Source organism: Orcinus orca, chromosome X (assembly GCF_937001465.1).
Source record: "Orcinus orca chromosome X, mOrcOrc1.1, whole genome shotgun sequence".
NCBI classification, from domain to species: Eukaryota; Metazoa; Chordata; class Mammalia; order Artiodactyla; family Delphinidae; genus Orcinus; species Orcinus orca.
In genome coordinates, this window is record NC_064580.1 from 54,765,987 (window position 1) to 54,793,904 (window position 27,918).

The following is a 27,918-nucleotide window of genomic DNA, read 5'->3' on the forward strand; positions in this document are numbered from 1 at the left end:
ATGATCATGTCGGGTTGATTCCAGGAATACAAGGATTCTTCAATATACGCAAATCTATCAATGTGATAAACCATATTAACAAATTGAAGGAGAAAAACCATATGATCATCTCAATAGATGCAGAGAAAGCTTTTGACAAAATTCAACACCCATTTATGATAAAAACCCTGCAGAAAGTAGGCATAGAGGGAACTTTCCTCAACATAATAAAGACCATATATGACAACCCCACAGCCAACATCATCCTCAATGGTGAAAAACTGAAAGCATTTCCACTAAGATCATGAACAAGACAAGGTTGCCCATTCTCACCACTCTTATTCAACATAGTTTTGGAAATTTTAGCCACAGCAATCAGAGAAGAAAAGGAAATAAAATGAATCCAAATTGGAAAAGAAGAAGTAAAGCTGTCACTGTTTGCAGGTGACATGATACTATACATAGAGAATCCTAAAGATGCTACCAGAAAAATACTAGAGCTAATCAATGAATCTGATAATGTTGCAGGATACAAAATTAATACACAGAAATCTCTGGCATTCCTATACACTCATGATGAAAAATCTGAAAGTGAAATCAAGAAAACACTCCCATTTACCATTGCAACAAAAAGAATAAAATATCTAGGAATAAACCTACCTAAGGAGACAAAAGACCTGTATGCAGAAAATTATAAGACACTGATGAAAGAAATTAAAGATGATACAAATAGATGGAGAGATATACCATGTTTTTGGGTTGGAAGAATCAACATTGTGAAAATGACTCTACTACCCATAGCAATCTATAGATTCAATGCAATCGCTATCAAACTACCACTGGCATTTTTCACAGAACTAGAACAAAAAATTTCACAATTTGTATGGAAACACAAAAGATCCTGAATAGCCAAAGCAATCTTGAGAATGAAAAACGGAGCTGGAGGAATCAGGCTCCGTGACTTCAGACTATACTACCAAGCTACAGTAATCAAAACAGTATTGTACTGGCACAAAAACAGAAAGATAGATCAATGGAACGGGATAGAAAGACAAGAGACAAAGCCACACACATATGGTCACCTTATCTTTGATAAAGGAGGCAGGAATGTACAGTGGAGAAAGGAAAGCCTCTTTAGTAAGTGGTGCTGGGAAAACTGGACAGCTATATGTAAAAGTATGGGATGAGATCACTCCCTCACACCATACACAAAAATAAGCTCAAAGTGGATTAAAGACCTAAATGTAAGGCCAGAAACTATCAAACTCTTAGAGGAAAACACAGGCAGAACACTCTATGACATAAATCACAACAAGATCCTTTCTGACCCACCTCCTAGAGTAATGGAAATACAAACAAAAATAAACAAATGGGACCTAATGAAACTTCAAAGCTTTTGCACAGCAAAGGAAACCATAAACAAGACCAAAAGACAACCCTCAGAATGGGAGAAAATATTTGCCAATGAAGCAACTGACAAAGGATTAATCTCCAAAATTTACAAGCAGCTCATGCAGCTCAATAACAAAAAAACAAACAACCCAATCCAAAAATGGGCAGAAGACCTAAATAGACATTTCTCCAAAGAAGATATACAGACTGCCAACAAACACATGAAAGAATGCTCAACATCGTTAATCATTAGAGAAATGCAAATCAAAACTACAATGAGATATCATCTCACACCAGTCAGAATGGCCATCATCAAAAAATCTAGAAACAATAAATGCTGGAGAGGGTGTGGAGAAAAGGGAACACTCTTGCACTGCTGGTGGGAATGTGAATTGGTTCAGCCACTATGGAGAGCAGTAGGGAGGTTCCTTAAAAAACTACAAATAGAACTACCATATGACCCAGCAATCCCACTATTGGGCATATACCCTGAGAAAACCAAAATTCAAAAAGAGTCATGTACCAAAATGTTCATTGCAGCTCTATTTACAATAGCCCAGACATGGAAACAACCTAAAAGCCCATCATCGGATGAATGGATAAGGAAGATGTGGCACATATATACAGTGGAATATTACTCCGCCACAAAAAGAAACGAAATTGAGCTATTTGTAATGAGGTGGATAGACCTAGAGTCTGTCATACAGAGTGAAGTAAGTCAGAAAGAGAAAGACAAATACCGTATGCTAACACATATATATGGAATTTAAGAAAAAAATGTCATGAAGAACCTAGGGGTAAGACAGGAGTAAAGACACAGACCTATTGGAGAACGGACTTGAGGATATGGGGAGGGGGAAGGGTGAGCTGTGACAAAACGAGAGAGAGGCATGGACATATATACACTACCAAACCTAAGGTAGATAGCTAGTGGGAAGCAGCCGCATAGCACAGGGATATCAGCTCGGTGCTTTGTGACCACCTGGAGGGGTGGGATATGGAGGGTGGGAGGGAGGGAGACGTGTAGTGGAATAACTGAGGACATGGAAAGGAGACGTGGCCCATGAGCACCCCCCCCCCCCAGCAAACTGGGGGCTGGCGAATAAGCCAGAACTGGAAACAGTCCTGATTGCTTTGAGCCCCCGCCCCCCCCCCCCCCCCGGCAAAACGGGGGCATGCAAATAAGCCAGAACTGCAAACAGTCCTGGATGCTTTGAGTCGCCCCCCCCTCCCCGGCAAACCGGGGGCTTGCGAATAAGCATTGAGTGCTTTGGGCACTGATCCATGAGATGTCCTCAGTATAATCAGAATGGTGGGAACACAAGGAAATGTCCTTGTGCTACTTCAGTATAATCACAATAATGGAAACACAAGGCAATATCCTTGTGCTGCTTTTGCGCTCAAGGACGAAGCACGGCATGTTTTCAAGAAAGCCCATTGTTGCTTGTATAATCAATAAAAGCATATGTTGCTGCTTTGGCATTTCTGGAATGTTAAGAAAACAAGTCTTAAAATGTAAACATAGATAATGCTTAAATAAAAGCTACCACAGCAGGACAGACAGCGCTGTTTTGCCTGAGCGAGAGGCAGCCCTCTACTGCTGTGTTTCGGCACAGTTCATCTCGTGTGATGAGCTTGCTTTCGGAAACCCTGTCATAAGAAAAACTGCAACATTTGGCGCCCGAACAGGGACCTGAAAGTAAGTAATCGCGTGATCGCGGGACCGAAGGGGAATTTGGTACGCTCAAGAGTAAGTGAAACCTTCGGGAGCAGTAGAGTAACTGTAATGGAGAATTCCCATTCAGTAGAATTTCAATACATTAGACTCCTGAAACAGTTATTACGGAGTTCAGGAGTGAAAGTGAAACCAGAATCTTTTGATGAATTGTTTGCGCTGGTTCGTAAACATTGTTACTGGTTTCAACCTACTGGTCATAACCAGTTGAATTTAAAAGTTTGGAAACAGGTTATGCGAGCCTTAAGAAGAGCTCATCAGCGTGGAGACCCTATATCTGTCCGTGTTTGGTCTCTTTGTAAATTAATTTCCCTTGCCCTGGAACCATTACAATCTGAAACTGAAAGTGAAAATGGGGTGCGCCCTCAGCGTCCGAATTCTTCTCCCGATCATTCTGCTGCTTTTTGTACTCTGTTTCGTGAATCTCCTATAGAGGACCTTCCTCCGCCTCCTCCTCCCCTTGTGTCTGAGACATGAGAGGATTTTTCAGGTTTCAGTGATGAAGGGGCTTTTTCTGATGATGATAAAGATCGGGAGCAGGCTAGAAAACAAAATGAGATGCCACTTTCTCAACAGAATGAGATTTCTGATATACTTTCAAAGTTAAAAAATTTGATGGTTAAATTGGAAGAAAATAAAAACAATGTTACCACTCCTTTATATCAAGAGCCATGTCCTACTATTCCTTCGGCTCCTCCTTTAGAATTAGCAGCTTATCCTGTTGGAGCCTCTCGTCAGTTTCGCTTTCCTCTAAAACCTGAATCTAATAGACTATTGTTGGAAGAAGAGATGAATAAGGAAGAAAAGCAATATTCTGAATCATTTTTTGCTTTCCCTATTGTTAGACAAGCTATGCCTGCTAATGATCAATTTCCGAATGGGTATGTAAATGTTGTGTATAACCATCATGATATAAAAATTTTAAAAATGCTAAAAGAAGCCATTAATGCATATGGGATGCATTCTAATTATGTTCAAGGTCTTTTGTCTAGGTATGCTTCCGAAAACATATTAATTCCTCAGGATTGGGAGGCACTTGCCAAGACTGTTCTTGAACCTGGACAATATATGCAGTTTAAGACTTGATGGAAAGAAGAAGGCGCCTCCATTGACCTGGTGGCAAGTGAAAAAGTTTACAGACACTACCAAAAATCTTATCATTTCACAGGGTAAACCCCTCAATAGCACCAGTCTTTTTGAGGCCATGCTGGCAGTGTTGTCTGCACAGGTAATAAGCATATCAGCCAATGAGAAAAATTGTACTAACCATACTTATTGGACATATATTCCTAACCCTCCTCTTAATATGGGGGTTACCTGGTGGGATGCCCCAATTCTTGTATAGGTAAATTAGTCTGGATGGTTGCCTGGTCCTTTTGATGATAGAGGCCCTTTGAAGCCGGAAGAAGAAGGAAGGATAATAGAGAATTACACGGTGGGTGTTAGTGGACCTCCTATTTGTACGGGAAAGGGAGATCATTGCCTTAAAATGAATTATCAGGCATGGTTAAGTGTTGTCAAAAATGAAAGCAGATATCATGGGTTATATCTTTTGAGTGCTTATAGTTTTAAAAGTTCTAATTCCACTCTTAATGAGAATGTTTCCGCACCTTACTTGCCTCCATGCCAGGTGCCTCTTCTGGATCAATTATCGGATTGGGTCCATTGGACTCGATGCCGAGGGGAAATGGCTCGGGTTCTTGTTAATACTTCTTGGGGAAGTGTCACTGATTGGAGCCCTTTTGGCTCCACCTGAGGAAAAAGGGGTCTGAAGAATTTACACTGGCATAGAGAGGATAACACTATTTATAGCAATACTATTAATGATACCATAGTATGGCATGCAGGAGGGTTTTCTCCTCCTGGTCCTCATTTAAATGGATATCCCATCAAAAAGGACTTGTGGAAGCTTACGGCAGCTTTGGAAAAGATTAATGCTTGGGTAGGACATATGGTTAACAAATCTGGAAATCATAGTTTGACTTTTCATAAAAATGTTACTCGGTATACTCGTAGTTGTGTAAAATTACCTTATATATTGTTAAAGGGACCAGCTGAATGGAATAAGACTCTAGGTATTATAATATGTAAAAATTGCTCTCTGTATACCTGTATTAACTCTAGTATATCTTTTAACATATCTACTAAAAGTTTGTATATCTTACAAGTTCGGACAGGTTTTTGGCTTCCTGTCAATCTTGGAAGGGAATGGCAAGAATCTCTTCCTATGGCTGTTTTGCAATATTTAACTGATGCATTAAAAACAAGTAAAAGATTTGTAGGAATGTTGATTACAGCTGTCATGGGTATTATAGCCATAACAGCTACTGCTGCAGTAGCTGGAGTTGCTTTAGAACAATCTATTCAGACCGTTGATTATATAACTGATTGGCATAAAAATTCTGAAATGCTTTGGTCCTCTCAACAACAAATTGATTTGGAAATACATTCGGAAATAGCAGACTTACAACAAGCTGTGGTTATGTTGGGGGACCAACTTGTAAATTTACAAAGACAAATGAAGCTACGTTGTGACTGGAATCAAAGTGCCTTTTGTGTCACTTCGGTTCTATATAATCAGTCTGCATTCCCCTGGGCAAAAATAAAAAAGCATTTATTACATCACAAAAATTTGACAGAAGAAATTGTGAATTTACAAGGGAAAATTCAACAAACTTTTCAGAAGAAATTACGACTTAATTCACAAGAAATATGGTCTGGAATTATTCAAGGATTTAATAATTTAAATCCCATGTCTAAATTACATGCTTTATTTGGTTCTACTGCAGGATTGCTAATGCTCATTATAATAATAATCATATGTTTAATTGTAGTCCGACGACGAGTGAAAGCTACGCGCCATGCAACCCCGCAACAAGCTGCCGTGTTCTCCTTGATGCTGCACAAGCTGGAAAACAAAAAGGGAGAAATGTAGTGGAATAACTGAGGACATGGAAAGGAGACGTGACCCATGAGCCCCACCCACCCAGCAAACTGGGGGCTGGCGAATAAGCCAGAACTGGAAACAGTCCTGATTGCTTTGAGCCCCCTTGGCAAACTGGGGGCATTCAAATAAGCCAGAACTGCAAACAGTCCTGGATGCTTTGAGCCTCCCCCACCCCGGCAAACCGGGGGCCTGCGAATAAGCATTGAGTGTTTTGGGCACTGATCCATGAGATGTCCTCAGTATAATCAGAATGGTGGGAACACAAGGAAATGTCCTTGTGCTACTTCAGTATAATCAGAATAATGGAAACACAAGGCAATGTCCTTGTGCTGCTTTTGGGCTCAAGGACGAAGCACGGCATGTTTTCAAGAAAGCCCACTGTTGCTTGTATAATCAATAAAAGCATATGTTGCTGCTTTGGCATTTCTGGAATGTTAAGAAAACAAGTCTTAAAATGTAAACATAGATAATGCTTAAATAAAAGCTACCACAGCAGGACAGACTGTGCTGTATTGTCTGAGCGAGCAGCAGCCATCTACTGCTGTGTTTCGGCATAATTCATCTCGTGTGATGAGCTTGCTTTCGGAAACCCTGTCATAAGAAAAACTACAATACACGCAAGAGGGAATTGATATGGGAACATATGTATATGTATAACTGATTCACTTTGTTATAAAGCAGAAACTAACACACCATTGTAAAGCAATTATACCCCAATAAAGATGTTAAAAAAATCCTCAACAAAATACTATCAAACAGAATCCAACAGCACATCAACTGGATCATACACCATGATCAAGTGGGGTTTAATTCAGGAATGCAAGGATTCTTCAATAGAAGCAAATCACTCAACGTGATACACCATATTAAAAAATTGAAGGAAGAAAAACTTATGATCATCTTAATAGATGCAGAGAAAGCTTTCAACAAAATTCAACACCCATTTGTGATAAAAACCCTGCAGAGCGAGCCGCGGCTAAAAGCACGGACCCCAGGGACGGGCGGGAGACGCTAAGGCTGCTGCTGCCGCCAAGAAGGGGCCTATGTGTGAGCACAGGTCACTATCCACACCCCTCTTCCACGGAGCCTGTGCAGCCTGCCACTGCAAGGTTCCCAGGATCCAGAGATAAATTCCCCGGGAGAACACACGGCGGGCCTCAGGCTGGTGCAACGTCACGCTGGCCTCTGCTACCGCAGGCCCGCCCCGCACGCAGTGCCCCTCTCTCCCCCCCCACCCCCGCCGCCTGAGTGCGCCAGAGTCCCCGAATCAGCGGCTCCTTTAACCCCGTCCTGTCTGAGCAAAAAACAGACGCCCTCCAGCGACCTATACGCAGAGGCAGGGCCAAATCCAAAGCTGAGCCCCTGTGAGCTGTGAGAACAAAGAAGAGAAAGGGAAATCTCTCCCAGCAGCCTCAGAAACAGCAGATTAAAGCTCCACAATCAACTTGATGTACCCTGCATATGTGGAATACATGAATAGACAACAAGTCATCCCAAATTGAGGAGCCATGAGGATAAAAGGTTCTTGGTGCTGCAGCCAGGAGTCAGGGCTCTGCCTCTGAGGTAGGAGAGCCAACTTCAGGACACTGGCCAACAAGAGACCTCCCAGCTACACATAATATCAAATGGCGAAAATCTCCCAGAGACCTCCATCATAACACCAGCACCCAGCTTCACTCAACGACCAGCAAGCTACCATGCTGGACAACCTATGCCAAACAACTAGCAAAACAGGAACACAACCCCACCCATTAGCAGAGAGGCTGCCGAAAATCATATTAAGGCCACAAACACCCCAAAACACACAGCCAGACGTGAACCTGCCCACTAGAGAGACAAGATCCAGTCTCATCCACCACAACACAGGCACTAGTCCCCTCCACCAGGAAGCCTACACAACCCACTGAACCAACCGTAGCCACTGGAGACAGACATCAAAAACAGCGGGAACTACGAACCTGCAGGCTGCAAAAAGGAGACCCCAAACACAGTAAGATAAGCAAAATGAGAAGACACAAAAACACACAGCAGATAAAGGAGCAGATAAAAATGCACCAGACCTAACAAATGAAGAGGAAATAGGCAGTCTACCTGCAAAAGAATTCAGAATAATGATAGTAAGGATGATACGAAATCTTGGAAATAGAATGGACAAAATGCAAGAAACAGTTAACAAGGACCTAGAAGAAATAAAGATGAAACAAGCAACGATGAACAACACAATAAATTAAATTAAAAGTACTCTAGATGGGATCAATAGCAGAATAACTGAGGCAGAAGAACGGATAAGTGACCTGGAAGATAAAATAGTGGAAATAACTACTGCAGAGCAGAATAAAGAAAAAAGAATGAAAAGAACTGAGGACAGTCTCAGAGACCTCAGGGACAACATTAAACGCACCAACATTCGAATTATAGGGGTTCCAGAAGAAGAAGAGAAAAAGAAAGGGACTGAGAAAATATTTGAAGAGATTATAGTTGAAAACTTCCCTAATATGGGAAAGGAAATAGTTAATCAAGTCCAGGAAGCACAGAGAGTCCCATACAGGATAAATCCAAGGAGAAATACGCCAAGACACATATTAATCAAACTGTCAAAAATTAAATACAAAGAAAGCATATTAAAAGCAGCAAGGGAAAAGCAACAATTAACACACAAGGGAATCCCCATAAGGTTAACAGCTGATCTCTCAGCAGAAACCCTACAAGCCAGAAGGGAGTGGCAGGACATACTGAAAGTGATGAAGGAGAAAAACCTGCAACCAAGACTACTCTACCCAGCAAGGATCTTATTCAGATTTGATGGAGAAATTAAAACCTTTACAGAAAAGCAAAAGCTGAAAGAGTTCAGCACCACCAAACCAGCTTTACAACAAATGCTAAAGGAACTTCTCTAGACAAGAAACACAAGAGAAGGGAAAGACCTATAATAACGAACACAAAACAATTTAGAAAATGGGAATAGGAACATACATATCGATAATTATCTTAAATGTAAATGGACTAAATGCTCCCAACAAAAGACACAGATTGGCTGAATGGATACAAAAACAAGACCCTTATATATGCTGTCTACAAGAGACCCACTTCAGACCTAGAGACACATACAGACTTAAAGTAAGGGGATGGAAAAAGATATTCCATGCAAACGGAAACCAAAAGAAAGCTGGAGTAGCAATTCTCATATCAGACAAAATAGACTTTAAAATAAGGACTATTAGAAGAGACAAAGAAGGACACTACATAATGATCAAGGGATCGATCCAAGAAGAAGATATAACAATTGTAAATATTTATGCACCCAACATAGGAGCACCTTAATACATACGGCAAATACTAACAGCCATAAAAGGGGAAATCAACAGTAACACACTCAGAGTGGAGGACTTTAACACCCCACTTTCACCCATGGACAGAGCAACCAAAATGAAAATAAAAAAGGAAACACAAGCTTTAAATGATACATTAAACAAGATGGACTTAATTGATATTTATAGGACATTCCATCCAAAAACAACAGAATACACATTTTTCTCAAGTGCTCATGGAACATTCTCCAGGATAGATCATATTTGGGTCACAAATCAAGCCTCAGTAAATTGAAGAAAATTGAAATTGTATCAAGTATCTTTTCAGACCACAACGCCATGAGACTAGATATCAATTACAGGAAAAGATCTGTAAAAAACATAAACACTTGTAGGCTAAACAATACACTACTTAATAATGAAGTGATCACTGAAGAAATCAAAGAGGAAATAAAAAAATACCTAGAAACAAAGGACAATGGAGACACAATGATCCAAAACCTATGGGATGCAGCAAAAGCAGTTCTAAGGGGGAAGTTTATAGCAATACAAGCCCACCTTAAGAAGCAGGAAACATCTCGATAAAACAACCTAAACTTGCACCTCAAGCAATTAGAGAAAGAAGAACAAAAAAACCCAAAGCTAGCAGAAGGAAAGAAATCATAAAAGTCAGATCAGAAATAAATGAAAAAGAAATGAAGGAAACAATAGCAAAGGTCAATAAAACTAAAAGCTGGTTCTTTGAGAAGATAAACAAAATAGATAAACCACTAGCCAGACTCATCAAGAAAAAAAGGGAGAAGACTCAAATCAATAGAATTAGAAATGAAAAAGGAGAAGTAAAAACTGACACTGCAGAAATACAAAAGATCATGAGAGATTACTACAAGCAACTCTATGCCAATAAAATGGACAATCTGGAAGAAATGGACAAATTCTTAGAAATGCACAATCTGCCAAGACTGAATCAGGAAGAAATAGAAAATATGAGTAGGCCACTCACAAGCACTGAAATTGAAACTGTGATTAAAAATCTTCCAACAAACAAAAGCCCAGGACCAGATGGCTTCACAGGCGAATTCTATCAAACATTTAGAGAAGAGCTAACACCTATCCTTCTCAAACTCTTCCAAAATATAGCAGAGGGAGGAACACTCCCAAATTCCTTCTACGAGGCCACCATCACCTTGATACCAAAACCAGACAAGGATGTCACAAAGAAAGAAAACTACAGGCCAATATTACTGATGAACATAGATGCAAAAATCCTCAACAAAATACAAGCAAACAGAATCCAACAGCACATTAAAAGTATCATACAACATGATCAAGTGGGGTTTATTCCAGGAATGCAAGGATTCTTCAATATACGCAAATCTATCAATATGATAAACCATATTAACAAACTGAAGGAGAAAAACCATATGATCATCTCAATAGATGCAGAGAAAGCTTTTGACAAAATTCAACACCAAATTTATGATAAAAACCATGCAGAAAGTAGGCATAGAGGGAACATTCCTTAACATAATAACGGCCATATATGACAAGCCCACAGCCAACATCATCCTCAATGGTGAAAAACTGAAAGCATTTCCACTAAGAACAGGAATAAGACAAGGTTGCCCACTCTCACCACTGTAATTCAACATAGTTTTGGAAGTTTTAGCCACAGCAATCAGAGACGAAAAGGAAATAAAAGTAATCCAAGTCGGAAAAGAAGAAGTAAAGCTGTCACTGTTTTCAGATGACATGATACTATACATAGAGAATCCTAAAGATGCTACCAGAAAACTACTAGAGCTAATCAATGATTTTGGTAAAGTAGCAGGATACAAAATTAATGCACAGAAATCTCTGGCATTCCTATACAGTAAGGATGAAAAATCTGAAAGTGAAATTAAGAAAACACTCCCATTTACCATTGCAACAAAAATAATAATATATCTAGGAATAAAACTACCTAAGGAGACAAAATACCGGTATGCAGAAAATTATAAGACACTGATGAAAGAAATTAAAGATGATCCAAATAGATGGAGAGATATACCATGTTTTTGGATTGGATGAATCAACATTGTGAAAATGACTCTACTACCCAAAGCAATCTATAGATTCAATGCAATCGTTATCAAACTACCACTGGCATTTTTCACAGCACTAGAACAAAAAATTTCGCAATTTGTATGGAAACACAAAAGACCCCGAATAGCCAAAGCAATCTTGAGAACGAAAAACGGAGCTGGAGGAATCAGGCTCCCTGACTTCAGTCTATACTACAAAGCTATAGTAATCAAGATAGTATGGTACTGGCACAAAAACAGAAGATAGATCAATGGAACGGGATAGAAAGCCCAGAGATAAACCCACGCACATATGGACACCTTATCTTTGATAAAGGAGGCAGGAATGTACAGTGGAGAAAGGAAAGCCTCTTCAATAAGTGGTGCTGGGAAAAATGGACAGATACATGTAAAAGTATGAGATTAGATCACTCCCTCACATCATACACAAAAATAAGCTCAAAATGGATTAAAGACCTAAATGTAAGACTAGAAACTGTCAAACTCTTAGAGGAAAACATAGGCAGAACACTCTATGACATAAATCACAGCAAGATCCTTTCTGACCCACCTCCTAGAGTAATGGAAATACAAACAAAAATAAACAAATGGGACCTAATGAAACTTCAAAGCTTTTGCACAGCAAAGGAAACCATAAACAAGACCAAAAGACAACCTTCAGAATGGGAGAAAATATTTGCCAATGAAGCAACTGACAAAGGATTAATCTCCAAAATTTACAAGCAGCTCATGCAGCTCAATAACAAAAAAACAAACAACCCAATCCAAAAATGGGCAGAAGACCTAAATAGACATTTCTCCAAAGAAGATATACAGACTGCCAACAAACACATGAAAGAATGCTCAACATCGTTAATCATTAGAGAAATGCAAATCAAAACTACAATGAGATATCATCTCACACCAGTCAGAATGGCCATCATCAAAAAATCTAGAAACAATAAATGCTGGAGAGGGTGTGGAGAAAAGGGAACACTCTTGCACTGCTGGTGGGAATGTGAATTGGTTCAGCCACTATGGAGAGCAGTATGGAGGTTCCTTAAAAAACTACAAATAGAACTACCATATGACCCAGCAATCCCACTACTGGGCATATACCCTGAGAAAACCAAAATTCAAAAAGAGTCATGTACCAAAATGTTCATTGCAGCTCTATTTACAATAGCCCAGACATGGAAACAACCTAAGTGTCCATCATCAGATGAATGGATAAAGAAGATGTGGCACATATATACAATGGAATATTACTCGGCCATAAAAAGAGACGAAATTGAGCTATTTGTAATGAGGTGGATAGACCTAGAGTCTGTCATACAGAGTGAAGTAAGTCAGAAAGAGAGAGACAAATACCGTATGCTAACACATATATATGGAATTTAAGAAAAAAAAATGTCATGAAAAACCTAGGGGTGAAACAGGAATAAAGACACAGACCTACTAGAGAATGGACTTGAGGCTATGGGGAGGGGGAAGGGTAAACGGTGACAAAGCGATAAAGAGGCATGGACATATATACACTACCAAACGTAAGGTAGATAGCTAGTGGGAAGCAGCCGCATAGCACAGGGAGATCAGCTCGGTGCATTGTGACCGCCTGGAGGGGTGGGATAGGGAGGGTGGGAGGGAGGGAGACGCAAGCGGGAAGAGATATGGGAACATATGTGTATATATAACTGATTCATTTTGTTGTGAAGCTGAAACTAACATACCATTGTAAAGCAATTATACGCCAATAAAGATGTTTAAAAAATAAAAATAAATTAAAAAAAATAAAAAAAAAAGAAGCAAAATTGAGCTATTTGTATTGAGGTGGATAGACCTAGAGTCTGTCATACAGAGTGAAGTAAGTCAGAGAGAGAAAGACAAATACCGTATGCTAACACATATATATAGAATTTAAGAAAAAAATATCATGAAGAACCTAGGGGTAAGACAGGAATAAAGACACAGACCTACTAGAGAATAAACTTGAGGATATGGGGAGGGGGAAGTGTAAGCTGTGACAAAGCGAGAGAGAGGCATGGACACATATACACTACCAAACGTAGGGTAGATAGCTAGTGGGAAGCAGCCGCATAGCAGAGGGAGATCAGCTCGGTGCTTTGTGACAGCTTGGAGGGGTGGGATAGGGAGGGTGGGAGGGAGGGAGAGAGACGCTAGAGTTAAGAGATATGGGAACATATATATGTGTGTAACTGATTCACTTTGTTATAAAGCAGAAACTAACACACCATTGTAAAGCAATTATACTCCAATAAAGATATAAGAAGAATAATAATAAGAATCTGCCTTCTAATGCAGGGGACGTGGGTTTGATCCATCGTCGGGGAACGAAGATACCACATGGCATGCGGCACCTAAGCCTGTGTACCACAGCTACTGATCCCGCCCACTCTGGAGCCCGTGCACCACAACTAGAGAGTAGCCCACACGCTGCAACTACAGAAGCCCGTGTGCCTCAACAAGAGACCACATGCAGCAATGAAAGATCCTGCATGCAGCACCAAAGATCCTGTGTGCCAAAACTAAGACCCGACATGGCCAAATAAATAAAATATTTAAAAAAAAAGAAAATAAAGGAGTGTAACAGAAGGTGAGCTTACCTAATAAGGAAAAGAAAATCAAAGTCAACACATGATACAGGGTAAAAAGAAAAACTGAAGGAGGTCTACATTCATAAAACTTCTGAAAAAGACATGGATCAATTCTCAGAGAGAGAAGTGGGCAAGAGGAAGAATTCATGCTCAAAAACAGACAGGACTGTTCTGCATTCCAGTCCCAGACCTGACAATAATTTCCTCTGGAAGCTTTATCCATTTAGCCTTACTAATATAAATCCTTCCAACTTAAGATGGAGAGGTTTTCCTGTCTTAGGTCAGTTTCTGTACAATCAGAACTATGTAAAAATATGGGCATTTACTCAACCTGTGCAATTTTGGCAATGGTAGATATTGAGCATTCACTTATTCATTCTAACACTTCATTATGTATACCTCTGTGCCAGGTATGTGCTAAGTATTAGAGATACAAAGATGAGACTCAGTTTCTGACTTCAAAGAGCAAACTAGTCAGGGTGACCAAAGGTAAATAAATAAATACAATGCAGTGCAAAAACTGCTGTTATAGGGTAATGTGTAGTAACTATATCCTTTTGCAGGAGCCAGGGAAGCTTGAGCCTTGAAGAAAATGTAGGATTTTCTCAGGTGAGGAAGGAGAAGGAAATTTATTCACTCATTCATTCATCTACTCACCTAGCCAATAATTACTGAGTGACTATACAAGATGCACTGTTGTGTGCACTAGGTACACAAAAAAGACAAACATTTAAATGAATGACTACAAACCAATGATAACCAAAACAATAAAAGTTTATACCAGGTACAACAAAGGCACACAATAGCTAAAGAAGAGGAGACAACTAAAGTGGGTCTTGTCAGATGAGTAGGCATTTGTCAGATGGACCAGGAGGAAAGGACATTCCAGGCAAGGGGCATAATATAACAACATGTACAAAGGCAAGGATGTGAGGCATAGGTGAGGAATTCTTAACTAGCTTGGTGGTTGAGGCTAGGCTGGGAGTGAGGGAGTGAGGAGAGACAGGTCTGGGCAAGGGAGGGCAAGGGTCAGACTGACAAGTGTGCATTTTATCTGGTGGCAGCAGAGAGTCACTGGAGTGTTAAAAGCAGAGGAGTGCCATGATCAGATGTACTCACTGTGGTGACAGTAGGAGAATAAAGGACATAAATTTGGATTTAGGAAGACTAGTCAAAGAGTTACTAAAATTGTGAAATGCAACAAGGACCTGAATTAATGCAGTAGCAGTGGGGCTGAAAAGGAGAAGAGGGATGTTAAGAATGAAGATTCAACAGGACATAGTAAGAGAATGGATGTGGAATGAAGGAGAAAGAAAAGTCAAAGATGACTCTTAAATGTGTCACTTAGTAACTAGGTGGATTACAGTACCATTATCCTAAACAGTGAACATAGAAGAAGAAACAAGTTTTAGTTGGTGTTGGGAGTAGATAAGATTTCATTTGGGGCCATGGAGATTCTGAGGTAGTTGAGGGACATCTAATGGAGCATCCAGTGGACAGCTGCATATGTGGGTCTGGAGTTCAGGAGAAGGAGGAATCTGAGCCAGAGTATAGATTTGACCACTATATGAATACAGATGATAGTGGAAACTGTGCATGGCTGGTGCTGTCCAGGCAGAGACCAAAGTGAGAAAAGGAAAGACCTTAAAAAGTAGTAACGTTTAAAGGGAAAGTAGAGGAAGGGGGGGGCTATTACAGGAGTCAGCTTGTGAAAAAGAAGGCTGAAAGGTAGAAAGAGAACCAGGAAGTAGCAGTGGGATTAAGGCCAGAACTACAAAAATGGTTCAAAGAGAAAGGGGATAACAATGTCAAATGCAGCAGAGTGGTCAAAATAGAATAAAGATTAAAGAGTGACCCTGAGATCGACAAGTTAGGGGTCATTAGTGACCTCAGCAAGAACAGTAGTAATGGTATGTAAACTGGATCACAGTGACCTGAAGAGTGAAGGGAGGTGAGGAAGTGTGTATAGGGAAGGCCAATTACTTTCAAGAAAGCTCTAAGCAAGAGGAAAGAGAACAGTAACTAGAAGAGAATAAGAAAAGTTCTTTTTCTTAGGAATAAGAAAGTATTGAGCGTATTTCTGAGGGATGAAGCCAGTGAAAGGAAAAGTTTGAAAATGTAGGGGAAAGAGGTTCCTTGAAGGAGGGGATGGGATTAAGAATACAGGTAAAGGGATTAGTCTTACACAGAAGATGAGGCACCGTTTCCTCTGAGATAGCAAGAAAGGAGCAAAAAAAAGTTGGTAAGAATAGTAGTGGGAAGATGAGAGATTACCTTTATTTTTCTATGAAGAAGGAGACATGTCTGAATATGTGTTTGCTGAGAGGGGAGTAACAGTGGTGTAGACAGCTTGAAAGTAAAATACAAATTAGGAATATCTGCTTGGTGGAACAGGGCTGGGAACCAACCAGGGACACATAAAATGACTGTTAAGTGGTCCTAAGGCTATAGGACTACAGTCAATATTATAGATCATAAACCTGTAATTATACCAAGTAACATGGCTATGGGATTTATTTCTTTGTGGCAATGTTTAGTTGTCAGGGCATAAGAGCAGAGAAAGTAGAGAATGAATGGGATTAACAGGGCGGGTAGAGTGGAAGGATAAAGAGGCAAGGTGGAATAGATGAGGTGCTACACCACTAGGTTTTGGCTTGATACGAAAGAAGGTAGGAAAAGGTGGAAAAAGTGGAGTTAAAAGTGTAGAGGTCTCCATGGGATAGAAGAACCAGGTTAGCTGGAGTAAGAGTGTAAGAACTGGAGTACAAAAGCTCAAAGAACTATCAGTGCAGAGTGTTTTATAGGTTGTACATGGACATTCAAATCTCCTGGGATTGAGAGGAAGAATCAGGATGGAGAGGAAACCACCTACCTAAAGTGGTTTCCAAAGTCCTTAATGGAGAAAGAAGAGTCATTAGGAGAGGTACAGAGTGGTATAGCTAAATGCAATAGACCTAAAAGGAGGAAGGAGTTTTGTAAGGAGCAAGGGGAGTATTGAACCTGTCATGGACCGTGCAGTTCATGGGGTGTGGGAAAATGAGTAACTTTTGTAGTAGAAGGTAAAAGAGAAATGATATTCCTAGAAGGATATATAGGTTGCAAGTAAGACAAGAGTCAGAGAGATCTGGAAAAAAGTTTCTCAACCTTTTAAACCCCTCAGTTAACCAGATACCTCAGATAATATCAGAGGCCTAATAGTAGCGACTATACTCTTTCCTTAGGACTCCAAATGGAGTGAAAAGTCACTGGTGGACAGGAAAAGATGCTCAATTTCACTAATGATTAAAGAAATGCAAATTAAAACATGACATAAAATGCATAACCTATCAAATTGGCAAAGATTAAAAAGATTGATGATAACCATTGCTGGCTATGTGGAGAAAGAGGCATTGTTGGTGGGAATGGAAACTGGTGTATCCTATTTGAAGGGCAATTTGGCCACATCTAGTAAAGTCTGAAATATTCATACTCTTCAACTGAAAATCCACTTTTAAGAATGCCCACACATATAAAGATATATGTTCAAGGATATTTGATGCAACAATGTCTGCATTTGTGAAAAATGTGAATAACTGAATTGCCCATGAACAGGGACCATGATAAATTCACTTAATGGAATATTATACAGTCACTGAAAAGAATGAGGTCACACTGACTGAACTGACCTGGAAAATGTTCACCATACATTAAGTATAAAAAGTTAGTTGCAGAAAAATATGCACAATACAATCTCATTTTTACAAATTAGTAATAATATATGTAGTTATATATATGTTGAAAAATTCTAGACCTGTACTGTCCAATATGGTAGTCACTAGCCACAAGTGGCTATTTAAATTTAAATTGATCAAAACTAAATAAAATTAAAAATTCAGTTCCTCACTCTCACTAGCCACATTTCAAATGCACAACTGCCACATGTGGCTAGTGGCTATTGTATTAGTACAGATCCAGAACCTTTCCATCATCACAGAAAGTTCAAATAGTGCTGATCTAGCAGCATACATTAAACTATTAATAGTGTGTGTTGTGGGGCAAACTACAGGGAATATTTACATTTTACATTATATATTTCTGAAATGTATACTTCTTAGATAACGTACATGTATAACTTTTGTAATGAGAAAAAAATAAATTAAATAAAGATAATGAGAGACAAAACGAGAGAGGGAGGGATACTATAGTGTTTTTGGGAGAAACAAGAATCTCACTAATTACCAGGGTCTTATGGGCAATGGGGAACCATTGGAGTATTTTGAGTTTAAAGTGACATTATCATATGTGCTCAAGAAAGATGGCTTTAGAAGCAATCTGGTGGCCATACTGGGGGGAGCAACTACTAAAGACAAGTAAACCAGTCAGGAAGTTATTATAGTACTTAAGGCAGAGGTGGGGAAGAACGGATATTTGAGAAACACTTTTGAGGAAAACTGACAGGATGAGGCAATTGCCAGATGGAGGGGAAGAGAAAGAATTCAAGGCTTACTTGAGTTTTCAAGCTTGGGATACTGGATAGGTACTGATGGAGATGGGAAGCACAGGATAATCGTGCAATCACAAGTCTATCTTTTTCATCCACTCATTTTAATTCAACCAATATTTATGAGGTTGTATGGTCTATCAAATCTATCCCTCTTCTCCATTCTCACTCTCTTTGGTCTAATAAAGTCAGTTTCAGAAAGGAAATAGAAATTTATGGGTATAGGGCATGCGAAAAAGGAACAGTATAAAGAATGGCTAGAACAGTGGGCTTGAAATGACCAAGGGGGTCACATAGTAAGCACTAATAATAAATTACAGTGAAAAATGTAGGCAACAGGACTAGGAAATTGTAAAACAATAGGGCTGGATATTTAAGACAGTTAATTACACACACTCTCTAAAAACCTTTTAAGCCAGAAGCTATAAATCTCATTATCTTCAACTGAAAAAATGACAGCAGAGAGGTGAAGAGTGATTCTCTCCTTTTCTTTACTTCTACCAAATAATAGGGGTGTGGTGAAAAGAGCAAGTTCTCATGTAAGAATGTATAAACAAAACTTCAAAATGAGAAAATGTACACTCCAAATTTCTTCTTCTTTTTTTTTTTAAATATCACCTAACAAATGATACAGAAGCCAGGGTTCTGAAGGTCAGAAAATAAGTGAGTCAGCATAAATGAGTGATGAAGCCTACTTAGACTGCATTCAGAGGCATACCTAGACAAAGAAGTCAGAAAAGTCTGCTTTATACTCAGAGCTCTGAAAACCCATAGAAACACAAGCTCTGCATTTATTTTACAACCAGTCTTACTTCCACTTGATACCTTAGAATCAACACAAAAATACATCAGAGTATTTGAGCTGGAAAGACTATGAGAATATTTGAGCTGAAAGGACCATGAGAGATTATCTAAGAGTTTTTAACTTGAGATCTGGGGTCTGTGTACCCCCTGAAATTAAGGTCTATTTTCTGTATGTATAGCCATATGTACATTTTTCTAGGGGCAGAAAGTCAATCATATTCTCAAAGAGTTCAGTGGGCCCCCCAAAACTTATACCATTAGATTCTAGTAGAACCACCTTGTTTTACAGACAGAGAAACTGAGGCCCACAGAAGGGAAGAGATTTTCCAAGGGCACGCAGTAAATTAGTGGCTGACCTGAATCTAGAAACCAGGTTGTTTTTCAATATTCTTTCCACCATGAATACACTGCTACCTCAAGAGATCCCATAATAAAGTCAGTGCAAGTTCTTAAAAGTCCTGATTATTACCTTTGCAATGAAAATTCCAGCATCCATAATAGCTTTAATGTGTCTCAACCACCCTGAGCTCTCCAGGCTGCTAAGAAATTCACTCATTGTTGGAGTTTTCAATTCACAAACTAAGGTAGAAAAGGAAGCAGAGATTGAAATTCACAATTACCTCAGTTTATTCACCAAGAAAGGGGACAAAATGGTTCACCATTTTGTAAATGAGGAAGCTGAGGCACAGAAAGGTTAAATGATTAGTTGGAAACCGCAAAGTGAATCAGGGACAGGACTAGGGCTAGAGCCTACCATATCTCCTAGCTCGGGTCTCTGCTTTCTTGACTTGTAGAACCCACCCCAAGCCCACAGAGATCTCTGAAGAACAGAGCCAGAAGACTGAGTCAGCATCCACAGGAAAATACTCACATCTCCTCTGATTAGAAAACACATTTGATTCCCATCTTAACTCCTCCTACTGAGCCTAACTTTGTAGACCCTTAACATCTGTCTCTGCTTCCACATCCCCACTTACTCCCTTGCAGCCCTGTGCTGTCTCAACAGGTTGAAAAAACCATCAGTTAATTTTCATGCATTTTGCACTGGTTATCCAGCAGACGGCAATCTTTTGCCTCAAAAAATCTGCAAAATGTCCTCTTACACTCCTACTATAGAATATTCTGGGACAAAAAAGAAAGGAGGAAGAGACCCAAGGAAGAGGAACATTAATATCCAAAAAGGGCTGCAGACTGAGAAGACAGGATCTGATAAGGGTTGTGTAAGGGAGAGGTCCTGGCAGACAGCATAAGTGAACAATTGAAGAAAAGAGAGGAAGAACGGGGAGTTCACTTAATGAGGGCAGGTTTTCCCTATGTGTGCCTGAGATGACATACCACATCATGGAATCCTGGGTAGTGGCTTTGGGAGAAATGTTCTAGACTCAAGAGTCGTGTAAAGCCCTGATCTCACCTTGCCCGCATTCTGATCCCAATTACATTGCTGTGATGACAGATGACCCAAATTGTCTGATAGCAGCTTTATTCCTTTGAAGTCTAAATTCGCCCCCTTCATCAGCACAGTGATGAAATTGGACTGACCCCTTACAGCAGATTAAATGAGGAAGATGAAATAAATCCCAGTTCATTTATATTTATGTTGACCTACCCACCCCTATACAGCAGTCTCTGTAATTCTATAGAGAGAAATTATTTCCATAGCCACTAAACCCAGATGAACTCCACAGAGTTATGAAAACTAAACATTGTAGTTCCTCTGTCAGGCCAACACTGCTATAATTCAGTACTACCTATGCAAACTGGATTTATACTATAGTCAAAAATCTTATCACCTGTTAATTCTGCTCACCTGGTTGCTTTTATGTTTCACCACAAAATCAGGCATACTTTTTGCTTACGTAATTATGCAAGCTATATAGCCTCTGGTCTAGCCCAGGTGAAATCCCTGTACCTTCCAAGAGTTTCTGCAGGCTGCTCCGCATCACATGGATGTTCTCAATGCCTATGAACCTGAAGCGAATGTTGGCATAGTTGCCTTCATTTTCATAACCCTTCCCAGCTGCTCGGTTGGCCATGGCATTTAACTGCAATATAGAGGACATAACAGAACAGATGGGGCAGATGATAAAAGAACATGGTTCATCAATCTCAATGCTTCATTCTAAACAGTTTTAAATCTTACCCATTTAAAAAGAAGTTAGATCACATAGGGCACATTCTGGGATGAAGAGAATCTCACTGGCATTTAGATCAGGTATCTTAAGTAACAGTAGTATAGGGAAAGAGAAGGAGATTTAGTGTTTTTATTTTATTATTAAAACTCTGCTTAAGAGATTGATTGAAGGATATGGGAGCTATGAGGATATCTGATCCGAAGAACTAAAATTATAATTTTGAGCTTCCTATCACAAACAAATGGGCTTTATACTGAGAAACATGTGAAAATTCAAAAATCCTTATTACTGAGAAGCTCTAGAAAGAAGTCTAAGAACTTCAGGGCCAATTAATTATAAACAGCTACTCTAGAAAAATGTCTAGAACATGACTGCATAAGATAAAGGACTTTCATTCACTGATAAAATTGAAATGGAGATACCAAGAGTTGTTTTAACACTATATTCAGCTTGTGGTAATCAGAATACTTCTAGGTCATATGAAGAATGTTGGATGGGGTAGTGAGTAAATGAGACTTGCAGAGAGGAGATATTAATCCAAAAACTAGAAAGGGGCTTCCCTGGTGGCACAGTGGGTTGAGAATCCACCTGCCAATACAGGGGACACGGGTTCAATCCCTGGTCTGGGAAGATCCCACATGCCACGGAGCAACTAAGCCCGTGCGCCACAACTACTGAGCTGGCATGCTGCAACTACTGAAGCCTGCGTGCCTAGTGCCCGTGTTCCACAACAAGAGAAGCCACCGCAATGAGAAGCCCGCGCACCACAATGAAGAGTAGCTCCCACTCGCTGCAACTAGAGAAAGCCCGTGCACAGCGATGAAGACCCAACACAGCAAAAAATAAATAAAATAAATAAATTTATATATTAAAAAAACTAGAAAGCAGCCAAGATATCTTATATGATTATAACGATCTTAATAATTAAATGATTTTCTGTTGTCTGGGCCTATTTTCTAATCTCCCATTATTGTGCATTTCAGAAGGTAGGAGGAGAATGTATATGGATAGGGTGTCATTTTTGCATTAATAAAAAAAGAATGCCATTAAAAACCTCAAAAGCACAAACTATTCACATTAACACATGCAGGGAAGAAAAATCTACATGTCAACATATTCTATTTAGCATGCAGGATATTTGTTAAAGGGAGAAACATGATGGTAATTTTGATCTCTTATCACACAAAGAATGTCACTGAGCTTTCATTAAATTAATGACAAATCAATGGGACACCTGAGGAGGTGTAAGCAACAGCAACCTAGTAACAAAAAAGTCTGTTATGACTGATGGATGCTTCAGCAAATGAAACAATAATTACGGCAGTCCCTACCCAGGTCTGGGCAGCAGTAGAAAGGCCAGCTACTACAGATAGCTAGCTACATCATACCAGTATACACTCTTTGGGAATTGGACTGGCATATCTGAGAAACTGCTACATATTAGTAGCCTAATGTTCAAGTAGGAAAGAACATATAATATTTACTGAGCCCCTAGTATGTATGTGCCAGACACTGTGCTAGATCCTTCACTTATATTATCTCATTTAATCCTCATGACAGCTCCTAAAGATAAGTACTATTATTATTCCCATAAGGAAACAAGTTCAGAGAGGTAAACCAATTTCAACCAGGATCATATGGATAAAAGCTGAAGGCAGGATCTGACCCCAGATTTGACTGACTCCTAAGAATGTAACTTTGTCACTACAATACAGTTTCTACTAAAAGTATATATCTAGCCATCCAGAAGAGGAGTGTTGCTAGATATTTCTAGGCTCTCTGAGAGAGGAAAAAGGGACCTATTAAAAAGGACTTTTTGGTCTTTCATTTGGCCAAAGGGCATCAATCCTTTAGTTTTTCAAAAGCTTGGTACTTCTCTTTATCATTTTAAGACTAATACGATGGAAGACACAGATTTGATTAAACTCTTTCTAATCCCAGAATGTCAAACGCAGTTATAGTTGAAGCAAGACAGCAAAGTTCTGAGAAACTGAAGGATGGTACCTGAGCAGAAAGGGAAATTATTTTTTCTATTGAGCCCAGTCAGTTATAGGTAGCCCTGCAGAACAGTCAGTGAGAGATCCCCAAAATGGGCAGACATCTGTCTAAGACCACTATCTGGTTTCAAGCACAACCAATTGCTTAACTCTGAAGTCACAACCACCTGGCTTAGGCTTAGAATATAAATCACTTACTTAGCAATCCCTAGTTAGCAATGAAACTTCCTAATCATCCACAGTCAACATATCAAAGTATAAGCAAAATTATTTCTTTCTGGGGCTGTTTGTGAAAAGAACAGCCTTTAAAAAAAGGAAATCTGTCCTTTACTTGCCTTGTGGGGCACAATTAATTCCTCTACGATTCCTTATTAAAGCTAGACAAAATGCTGAGGGTCAAGGAATTAATGCAGAGAGTTTAGGTTGATCTGAGGACCCTCCTCTCTGTGACATTCACAGGCAGTGGCAAGACTAAGTTGTTCAAAGTACCTTCTCATAGTCTTGCTTGACAGTGACAGCTATGATAAAAGGAGTTCCAAATGGCTTACTCAAATGATTTTACACAGTTATGACATAATAAGCCCATATACACAAACCTAACTTTCCCATTAACACTGCAAAACTCAACATGTGGGGAAGGGAATTATAACATGAGTAAAGTAGGGGTATTAGAGAGGTCATTGATACATAGATACTTTTGGTCTTGTGTCTACAACATACATAAACTGGCTCTCTGGGTTCGTCTGGCTAATAACCTCTAGCAGGAGCTCATCATCTATGCAATGAGTATAAAATCCAGACAGAGGCTGGCTACAGTGGTAAATGGCAGGCTGTAAGGAAAAAATATATCAGTTGAGTGGTCCAATGTACAGGTGGTCAAAAATCCTCCTTGATCCCATATTCAGTGAGTAGAAGAAGAGGATGAGACAACTCAGGATAGTGAAGTAAAAAGAAATGTAGCTCTGAAGCCCAGGCATTCCACTGACATTAGGCTCAGCCTCCTGCCTCCATCCCCACTCTAGCATGTGGGCTGTATTACCACAAACTGTTGCTCAGATAGTCTTTTTTTCTTCTACATGGCTATGATTCCCAACCCAGTCTCGGCAAATCCAGACTTCAAGAAAATCACACCCTGAGTGTTTCCTTAATAGAATTCTATGTATTTTCAATATGTATTAGGCTAGTATTTACCGGAACCTTTCTTGCTTTTTATAGTCCCAGTAATATCATCCATATAAACCAGAGGCTCACAGTGACAGCAGAATTCAAAGACCTAGTGTCTCTTAAGAGAACAGGGTTCACTCGTTTCAGGAGTTAATGCCAAATCAGAGGGCTGGTTTGTTTCAAGCCATTTCAATAGGAAAACAACATAGCTATTTAGCAGATACATCTGGTAATAATTAGTTAGTGAACAGCATTACACTTTGGTGTGTTTTTTATAGAGTCTGCTTACTTTGATAGTTTGACACAAAGACACCCACTTGTATTACTGTACTTTTTAGCACTTGATAGTTGCCTACCTGAGAACTTGACTGTCTAATTCCAGATCTCAGAGAGACCACAAGAGGCAAGAACTATTATCCCTTCCTATGGAAGGGGACTCAAATAGAGGAGTCAAGCGAAATATTCCCCTACTAGCTTAAATTGTATGAAAATAGTGAGAAAGAATCAAGGACATGTGTGTTCTAATGGGAAGCCACAGTGCCCAAATATCCTTTCATACAGCTGTTCCCTTTTATTCAACAACTTGCCATCAAGCAGGAGCCCATAGAGAAGAAAAGAAATAAATGAACGCACTACAAATGACACTTAACATCTGCACAACACTTTAAAATTTACAAAGTACACATATATTTTTCTCTCATATTACACACTTAAAAACTCTCAGAACTACCAAAGTTCAGAGAAGTAACTTGCTTGAGGTCACATAGCTAGTAAGTGGCAGTGGTGTGACTTAAACTCAGGTCTTCTAGCACCAAGTAAAGTTCTCATGAGAGAACTTTGCTCAACTCACATTGTTCTCTTTGTAGAGGTAGGAAAGCATAGGCACACATTCTTTACTTCTGAACTTCGAACTTCCAACCACCATTCCCAATGTAACAGATTTAGGAACCACTATTTCAGGAGGGTAGGTACTGCATATCTAAAACAAAATAAACTCAATTTTTTAAACTCAATTTTTTTTACATATTTTTACCTGCTAGCAACAGGTTAGAATAGCAATCACTCAAGAATTAGCTGTCTGTTATTTATCATCTAGAATCATCCATTCCTCAGAAATAAGAACAAACTTATCCTTGATGGGAGGACATTCAAGACGGCGAAGGAGTAAGACATGGTGATCACCATCCTCCCTAAAAATACATGAAAAATACATCTACATGTGGAACAACTCCTACAGAACATCTACTGAATGCTAGCAGAAGACCTCAGACTTCCCAAAAGGCAAGAAACTCCCCACTTACCAGGGTAGGGCAAAAGAAAAAAGAAAAAAACAGAGACAAAAGAAAAGGGATGGGACCTGCACCTCTGGGAGGGAGCTGTGAAGGAGGAAAGTTTCCACACACTGGGAAGCCCCTTCACTGGCAGAGACGAGGGTGGTCGGGGGGAAGCTTTGGAGCCACAGAGGAGAATGCAGCAATAGGGGTGTAGAGAGCAAAGCAGAGAGATTCTCGCACAGAGGATCAGTGCCGACCAGCACTCACCAGCCTGAGAGGCTTGTCTGCTCATGTATTGGGGCAGGTGGGGACTGGGAGCTGAGGCTTGGGCTTCGGAGTTAAGATCCCAGGGAAAGGACAGGGGTTGGCTGCGTGAACACAGCCTGAAGGGGGCTGGTGCAACACAGCTAGCTGGCAGGGAGTCTGGGAGAGAGTATGGACCTGCCTAACAGGCAAGATACCATTGACTCAGTGTGCACAAGGAGAGGGGATTTGGAGCATCGCATAAATGAGCTCCAGAGATGGGCACGACTATGGCTATCAGCATGGACAACAGAGACGGGCATGAAACACTAAGGCTGCTGCTGCAGCCAACAAGAATCCTGTGTGCAAGCACAGGTCACTATCCACACCTCAACTCCCGGAAGCCTGGGCAGCATGCCACTGCCAGGGTCCCGTGATCCAGGGACAACTTCCCCGGGAGAACACATGGCATGCCTCAGGCTGTTGCAATGTCACCTTGGCCTCTGCCACTGCAGGCTCACCCCACATTCCGTACCCCTCCCTCCCCACAGACTGAGTGACCCAAGGCAACCTAATCAACCACTCTTTGAATGCCCTCCTGTCTGGGCAAGGACCAGATGCCAGACGGGGACCTACAGGCAGAGATGGGACCAAATCCAAAGCTGAACCCCAGGAGATTTGCGAACAAAGAAGAGAAAGGGAAATTTCTCTGGGCAGCTTCAGGAGCAGTGGATTAAATAGCAACAATCAACTTGATGTACCCTGCATATCTGGAATACCTGAATAGACAATGAATCATCCCAAAATTGAGGTACTGGACTTTGGGAGCAACTGTAGACTTGGGGTTTTTGCTGTACGTAACTGACTAATTTCTGATTTTAGGTTTATCTTAGTATAGCTTTCAGCACTTGTTATAAGTGGTGACTTTGTTTATTGGTTTCGTTGCACTCTTTTCTTATTTAATGACATTTAAAATTTTTTAAATTTTAATATTTTTTATTTTAATAACTTTTTATTTTATTTTGTTTTATTTATCTTTTCTTTCTTTTTTTTTTCTCCCTTTTCTTCTGAGATGTGTGGTTGACTGGGTCTTGGTGCTCCGGCCGGGTGTCAGGCCTGAGTCTCTGAAGTGGGAGAGCCAAGTTCAGGACGTTGGACCACCAGAGACCACCCGGCCCAACAGAGCATCAATAGGCGAGAGCTCTCCCAGAGACTTCTAACTCAATGCTAAGACCCAGCTCCATTCAACAACCAGCAAGGTCCAGTGATGGACACCCCATGACAAACAACAGCAAGACAGGAACACAACACGATCCATTAGCAGAGAAGCTGCATAAAATCATAATAAGGTCACAGACACCCAAAACACACCACCAGATGTGGTCCTGCCCACAAGAAAGACAAGATACAGCCTCATCCATCAGAACACAGGCACAAGTACACTCCACCAGGAAGCCTACACAATGCACTGAAGCAACCTTACTGACTGGGGGAAGACACCAAAAACAACAGGAACTACAAACCTGCAGCCGGTGAAAAGGAGACCCTAAACACAGTAAGTTAAACAAAATGAGAAGACAGAGAAATATGCAGCAGATGAACGAGCAAGGTAAAAACCTACTAGACTAAACAAATGAAGAGGAAATAGGCAGTCTACCTGAAAAAGTATTCAGAGTAATGATAGTAAAAATGATCCAAAATCTTCAAAATAGAATGGAGAAAATAAAAGAAACATTTAACCTAGAAGAACTAAAGAGCAAACAATGAGGAACCACACAATAAATG

General features: G+C 40.0%; 1 protein-coding gene across 1 annotated transcript in view; it reads right to left on the bottom strand.

Moving 5' to 3' along the window:
- Positions 1–25,801, bottom strand: part of LOC101284902 (myotubularin-related protein 8) — a 38,989-nt gene extending 13,188 nt beyond the window's left edge. Inside the window, exons 1-5 of the mRNA XM_049704503.1 lie at positions 25,763–25,801; positions 25,467–25,595; positions 24,148–24,282; positions 21,233–21,365; positions 19,793–19,902 (exon numbers count right to left, since the gene is read on the bottom strand). Of these exons, the coding sequence (XP_049560460.1) occupies positions 19,793–19,902; positions 21,233–21,365; positions 24,148–24,282; positions 25,467–25,595; positions 25,763–25,801 (546 nt within the window). The remainder of the gene's footprint in view (positions 1–19,792; positions 19,903–21,232; positions 21,366–24,147; positions 24,283–25,466; positions 25,596–25,762) is intronic.
- Positions 25,802–27,918: the final 2,117 nt, after the last annotated feature.